Source organism: Lytechinus pictus, chromosome 1 (genome assembly GCF_037042905.1).
Source record: "Lytechinus pictus isolate F3 Inbred chromosome 1, Lp3.0, whole genome shotgun sequence".
Taxonomy (NCBI): Eukaryota; Metazoa; Echinodermata; class Echinoidea; order Temnopleuroida; family Toxopneustidae; genus Lytechinus; species Lytechinus pictus.
The window spans coordinates 23,191,534-23,198,764 of record NC_087245.1 but is presented as its reverse complement, the minus strand read 5'-3'; the positions used below and the strand labels follow the sequence as shown (position 1 = coordinate 23,198,764).

Genomic DNA, 7,231 nt, shown 5'->3' with positions numbered 1-7,231 from the left:
TAATTTGTGCAATATGCATCTGGCTGTTTAATCAGTCGTTTCATGAAAAACAAATATACAATATCATCAACATAAAAAACATTAACATGAACAATAAAATGGAATATCAAATGTCATTAAAGATCGGAAGAAGGGGTTTCTGATGAATCAAATCGATACATTCCATGGAATTCATCGTTTTCAAAATTAAACTTTACGGGATATATCGTAACTCAGTCCTCTTTACTGAACAAAAACACCGGTTATTAATTGACTTTCTTCTGGACATAAATATTACATTTGTATCATGATTAAGGACATCTATACACCTCAAAGATAACTACAACGTTTTACATTCAAGCAAGTTTCCACCTGTAAAAGTCTAATAGTATATTTTGGATAGCATGGTCAGTGCAAAGTTATACCATATCAAAGTTAGTATTACCCTTTGAGTGACAAGTTCACCGAATATGACGGTATATATATTTTTCTTATGATTTGGAAGGAGCAAACCAAACCAATAGGGAATTTGGTACTGAACATCGACGAACATTATATCATACCAGACACAAATGATTGTTTAGAAACATTATCTAATGATAACAGTGACCTTTTGGCTATTCATCCAAATTATGTCCACTTCAAATTAGAATTTGAAGCCTCATATTTAATGAACAAGAACATTTGCACAAGCTACAGGGGCGCAATATCGTTACTTATTTCCTCCTAATTTCTCTGTCCGGGTCGGGGGGGAAACATGCTATGAAATAAAAGGGAGAAAGCCATTTTGTTGACAATCTAGATTAACTTAGAGCATCTCAAACAATGAAAAGTGATGGTAGCAAACAAATGCTGGTATCAGAGGAGAAAGGGGGTTGTGTTTGCGTCTCAGGTTTTTAATGTTGACCCCGTGATGTAACATTTATTTGATCTGTATCGGCTGTTTAAGTGCCAAGATGCTGGACATGGTGCTCACTAAGTAGCATGTTTGATTTTTACTTATGTGACTAAAGGAACGAGAAAAGAAAACTCTCAAGTAAGATATGGCCGCTAGTGACGGTTATTGTAGTAAAAGGGTATTCGGTACCGTGGTATTCTACTCCTGTATTAGCATAGGGATCCAAATTAAACAAAACATGAAGAAAAGGGGAGCACCGGTCAATGGTGGTCCACAGTGAAAATATAATGCAACGGACTGTTTCATCATTTAAAGGACTACCAAAATTATAATTCCGATTTTTCATAAAATTATTATATATGTCAATTAATATTTGAAAGCATTTATCAAGGTATAGGTCCATGTTTCGATATAAATGTATAGTAATAAGGACAGACTTCGCCATAATGCTTTACATTAAAACAAATTCACAAAACATAGGATTTGCTGGTGTTATACATATAACCTGCAACTTTCTTCAAGAAAAGTACACATATTTTTTTTTACCCCCAGCCTTCACCTTACATATGATTTTCTTAACAACTGAATAAATTGATACAGAATCAATAAAAGATTTCATGTCAATCGTTGAATAAACGAATATCTACCTTTCGACACTTTCAGTTGCATTTTGACTGAAGCATATGTGATATTATTCCTTTGATCTCGGTATGTCAGCATACAGGTCTGAGATATGTTATTTCCTACGAAATGCGTTTGATGATATTCAAACATGTCTATAGTAATCTAGTATTGCAGAAGACATTAGCTTCTTGTGAATAGTAAGGCGTTGTTTGCCGTTTGGTTCATTAGGTGCACGACAAAAATATCATAAATAGACGATCATCAACAAAAAAGACAACATCAAACAATATAGCAACCAATTTCCATCATCACATGTATTGTGAAAATAGAAACAGTGTTCATTGTGAAGGACATACTTGAACCTCTCTTTTTAAGTTAAGAGGACCAAGAGAGATGTTACAAAATAGTGGCAAGATAACAACTAATCAATCTTTCTTTACCCCAAACACAATGGCCACGCAAGACTGAAGATGGATCAATATCAAAATATAAAATTAACACCGCTTTTGTTTCGAAGATAAATTTCAAGGCATTGTGATGGTACGAGCAAGGTAATCGATATGGTATCGAGAAATAACAAATCGCAACTTAATATCTTACCTATGTTGTCCGTTCTTTGGAGTGAGCCAATGAAAGAAAAAGTGAATTCAGACTACAAAAATATGTCTTTACAAAAAATGACAATGTATTTGGCATATTGTGCAAAGTGGTCCGATCGTACCGAATTTTACAAACGGCAATAATAATTAATATTGTTCTGTATACATCCAGAAAATACTTCTCGCAGATTACACATTTAATTCAAATGCCTTTTGACAAAAAATGTTTTTTAAAAAATCGTGTTTATTCTGAATAAAGTAGTTAATGTCTTGGGAAAGAAACCGAAATGAGTGCATGTATAATCTGATTTTTGAAAAGGCATCAACAAATCCTCTTAAACATTTCTTCAAATAATGGAAAGAAAACACAAAGTCGTTCGACATTTCTGTGTTAACACACCGGCAAAGATTGATTCCAATCATTTCTTTTGTCCCTGTGATGTACTTGAATGAATAGTTTATAATTATGGTAATATGAAATCACACATGTGCGTTTGGTAAACTCTTAAGAATCACTGGTTTGCAATTGAAAGTTCTCTCTCTGTTTGGATTTGCCTTTCTTCCAAGTAACCTGTTGATAAAACCTCGCCACGAACTGAGCGTCTTCCCAGTCCATATCCACACCCCCGATGTGATACCAACAACAAGGCACATAAAATATTTGAGCATAAATACTGAGTATTCTGGTTTTGGTAAATGTTCTGCGAGACATGGGCATGTGACGCCCCGTTCCCAGTCGGGCCTCGAATGCTGCTCGTAGATGTAGATAGCGACCACAATGGTAGCAGGCACGGTGTAAAGGACGGAGAAAATACCGATTCTGATCATGAGTTTTTCAAGTTTGTCCGTCTTACATCCTCCTTGCTTGATTACGTTCCTGATGCGGAAAAGCGAGACGAATCCAGCGAGGAGGAAAGAACATCCGACGATGAGGTACATGAAGAGAGGTGCAAGTACAAACCCGCGGAGTTTGGTGAGATCATGGTTACCTACGTAGCAGATTCCTGCTATGGGATCGCCATCAACTGAACTGAGGGCAAGTACTGCGATGGATTGGATACTGGGAAGCAGCCAGGCAGCAAGGTGAAAGTATTGAGAGTAGCTTGAGATTGCCTCACTGCCCCACTTCATCCCGGCGGCTAGGAACCATGTAAACGCGAGAATAACCCACCATATTGAGCTTGCCATACTGAAGAAATAGATGAGGAGAAAGACGATGGTGCAGAGAGCTGGACCCGTCGATCCTACGCGGACATATTGGCCTGAACAAGCGACCTCGTCGTGCCCGACGATGAGTCGGATGATGAAGCCAAGTGAGACCATGAAGTAGCACGCACTGAGGAAAATGATAGGACGTTCAGGGTATTTGAATCTTCCCATGTCGATCAGGAATGTCGCGACAGTCATGAGCGTCGACACGAAACACAGAATGGACCATAACCCGATCCAAAATGTCGCAAAGGTGTGTTCGTCCTCTGAGAAAAAGGCACTTTTACAAGGAGTTGCACAATTGGAGATCTCGCCAGTGGAAACGCGATTGTAGTACGGGTGGGTTTCGGGGACGGGTATTAAAGGTTCGCGACAAGAACAGTCACATGGTTTTCTGGTTGGAGGGTGAGGTCGATGGCCTCCTGGTCGTGTCATGGGTGGGTTGGTCGGCGCACTTGTTCCAGAATTAGTGTGGTTCGAATCCATGCACAGATTATCGGGATCGCCAAACTCTGGAAGGTTCTCACATTGCATGCGATCCGGCCAAGCGAACCCGTACTGGCGCATCAACGGAGCACAACCGGCTTTCGCTCTCTCACAGACCGACCGACACGCCATCAGAGGTTTGTGGTAGTCCGTCAAGCAGATCGGAGTGTACATGCTGCAGAGGAAGAATTTCAGATCTGGGGAACACTGGATCTCGACAAGAGGATAAAACTGATGAACTTCTAGTCCTGCTTCCTCCTGGTTATCATGGTTAAAATGGTTTGGCATGTAGGTCATATTATAACCAATATCACGGCACATTGGAACAGTTATGATTTCACATTTAGCATCTCGGTAACTCCAAGCAGTGTTAAAGCAAGACGATAAAGCCACAATGAAGATTATCAGTGTCATCCCAGAATAATGAGAGATAGTTCCCCGGATAGTTCCACTGAAGGCTGCCATGTTTCTGGCCACGGTGGTGTGTTGGAAATCGCTGTTAATACAGTTGCAACCCACTCGATAAAGAAAAGGGTTTGGCAGACTGGAGTGGTATGCCTCTGCTTTTCAAAATGAGAATTTACCAAGTATTCGTGTCCTTTTGTGTTGCATCAGGCGAGCTTCCAGCTCTAGTTAAACACTCACTCCTCACTGATCAAACAAGCCTTTTACTTCGCTACCGTACATCACAGGTTTACTTTAGATTCGCCCCACTCGTCTCAGCTCGACTAGGGTCCCGGTTCAACCAACTGAACTTTCACCATAGCCACCACAATTGGTCCTCTTTACTATACAAACACTAGTCCGCTCCAACACACATACCTTTCAAAAAATTGTTTTCTAAGCTGGGTCGAGATGTGTGGCACAAGCAAAACGTCTACACTAAATCCACACAGCCGTATATGAGTGGGGAAAAGAACAAAATAGTCACTTCTTCTCTGTTTGCCTATATTTCCGATCCTCTCCTCAATAAGGGTGCTTCGAACAAAACTGATGAGGCGCTTGTACTTCTTATGTATTCACATGCGAGTATTATCGCCTGCCGTATATACAATGTGTATACTCAAAATGCCTTCCTTATCTCTGTTCTGATTTTCATTCCTTGGGTTGTCACTTCTCAAGAGCGCTGCTAGAAACCATTTGGCGTCATCCAAAGGTTCCTCCCACGTCCATAGAACGAAAGATAACGCGTGTGCAAATAATAATGATAAAAAAGTATCTGTCCTCAGACTCCAATAATAGCCTCCTACGGATATCAATGAGTTTGGTGTCCCGATCAGTCACTGAACAAAATAATTCTCGGTTAATAATAATCGTCTGAAGTGAATGATGGAAGGTGAGCTGTATTCGGCAGTATGACACATTGAATTTCAGACGTCGTTGATTTATGCGTTGCACTCGAACTCAAACCAAAAGTGATGACCCAAAATGAAAGCAAAAAACATATATCGTCTGTGCGAGGAGTGGAAGAAAAAACGGTGTGCACGGAACGACTTCTCGACAGAGTTGTGGCTTCAGTCAGCGACTGTTGTAAGGCTTGAATAGGATCCTCAACCCCCTTTTCTGAGTGACACCCCTTAGCTCTATGACAAGCTCGTCACTTCATTATGTCCCCATTGACTAGCTCACTGTTGGCTGCCTGTCAATCAAGCACCGAGACAGTCCCCCCAATTAGCGCATTGTTATATGACGTCACGGCTCAGCGCCTCCTTTCGGTGAGAGAAGCTGGAGTTAGAGACATCATGAATTAGTCTGATGATTTAAACACTTTGTAGTTATGAACTGGGTTTTCCGTAGTGACCATCATCAATAATAAAACAACAAGTGGCAGTGGTACTTAGAAATAGAAAACAAAACGAAAACATGTATTTTCACATCATGGTGCAATGTAGTGGTTTTGCAACGTGAGCATAATATTCGACATATCATGCTCATAATTCACTCATTACAATGATATATTCATTATTATGGCATCTGAGGCAAATTCATACTGCTGAATTCAATACTTTACAAAGGTTGATATAAACATGCAATTTGTACATGAACATTCATGATAGAACTAATTACTGAAAACTGATTCGAATGCGCTATCATCTCCTCAATCAACCAAATTTCTTTCCTCTTCTTAACATATTTTGAAAGCGTTGAATAAAAACAAAAATATAAAGCATTATGTGAATATTCTTACCAGTTGCTAGTTCTTGATTATGTTTAACAAGTAATGATTTTAACACTTTCACGGGTAGGCCCCAACTTGCGTTTTTTATATGGACCCAGACGATCGAAATCAGTTCAAAACCAAACAGTATTGTGAACCATTAAAGGACAAGTCCACCCCAACAAAAAGTTGATTTATATAAAAAGAGAAAAATCCAACAAGCATAACACTGAAAATTTCATCAAAATCGGATGTAAAAAAAGAAAGTTCTGACATTTTAAAGTTTTGCTTAATTTCACAAAACAGTTATATGCACATCCTGGCTGGTATGCAAATGAGGAGACTATGACGTCATCCACTCACTATTTCTTTTGTATTTTATTATATGAAATATGATATATTCTAATTTTCTCCTCATTGTCAAGTGATACAACGATTAATTACTCCCTGAACATGTAGAATTAGCATTGTTTTATACTATATGGTTCAGTCAAGTTGGTCCTTATTGTTAAATCTATAAAAAATGAAATATTGTATAATTTCAACAATAAAAAACAAAAGAAATAGTGAGTGATGGACATCATCGACTGACTCACCTAGTCGTGCATATCACTGTTTTGTGAAAAATAAGCGAAACTTTAAAATGTCATAACTTTCTTATTTTACATCCGATTTTGATGAAATTTTCAGCATTATGCTAGTTTGATTTTTCTCTATTTATTCAAGTCAGCATTTTCCTGGGGTGGACTTGACCTTTAAAAAAACATGTACAATTAGCTTGTGAAAAAAAAACTGAAACCCCCCAACAATATTAAACATCAACAATACAAGAACAGGCAATTATTATAGCCACTATTTATGTAAGATATCCAAATACAGTATAGCAATTATATTTTATCATAAAAAATAATTATAACCTCGCTCTGCAAGCTGTATTTTATCGGAGTCTGTAAGATTATGAAAATTGTAATTCAAGCCACCCTTTCTTTTTATGGAGGTTATTTATTTTGGTGGTCATTTTGTCTCGGGATGTGGTATTTTATGTTAGTAATGCTGGGTGTTATTCATTGATGCGATGGTAACATTAATTTAGCTATGACCACGCACTCACACACTTCGGCTGTAATCGCAGACTAGCAACAACTTGCTCCGAACGCATACAGGTGCATACTTATGACAATTGGGGAGGGGTGTACAGTAATACGTTTTATCCCACCCCCGCCCCTTCTATATGACATTACCTTTGTCTTTTCTTGTATTTTCTCAATCGCACAGTTT

General features: G+C 38.6%; 1 protein-coding gene across 1 annotated transcript; it reads right to left on the bottom strand.

Moving 5' to 3' along the window:
• Nucleotides 1-5,377, bottom strand: LOC129259551 (frizzled-5-like). Its single transcript, XM_054897832.2, has one exon. The coding sequence runs from the start codon at nucleotides 4,258-4,260 to the stop codon at nucleotides 2,581-2,583; it is 1,680 nt and encodes a 559-aa protein (XP_054753807.2). The 5' UTR covers nucleotides 4,261-5,377; the 3' UTR covers nucleotides 1-2,580.
• Nucleotides 5,378-7,231: the final 1,854 nt, after the last annotated feature.

Coding starts and splice junctions, on each gene's coding strand:
- LOC129259551 (XM_054897832.2), bottom strand. CDS start 4,260: ATGGCAGCCTTCAGTGGAACTATCCGGGGAACTATCTCTCATTATTCT.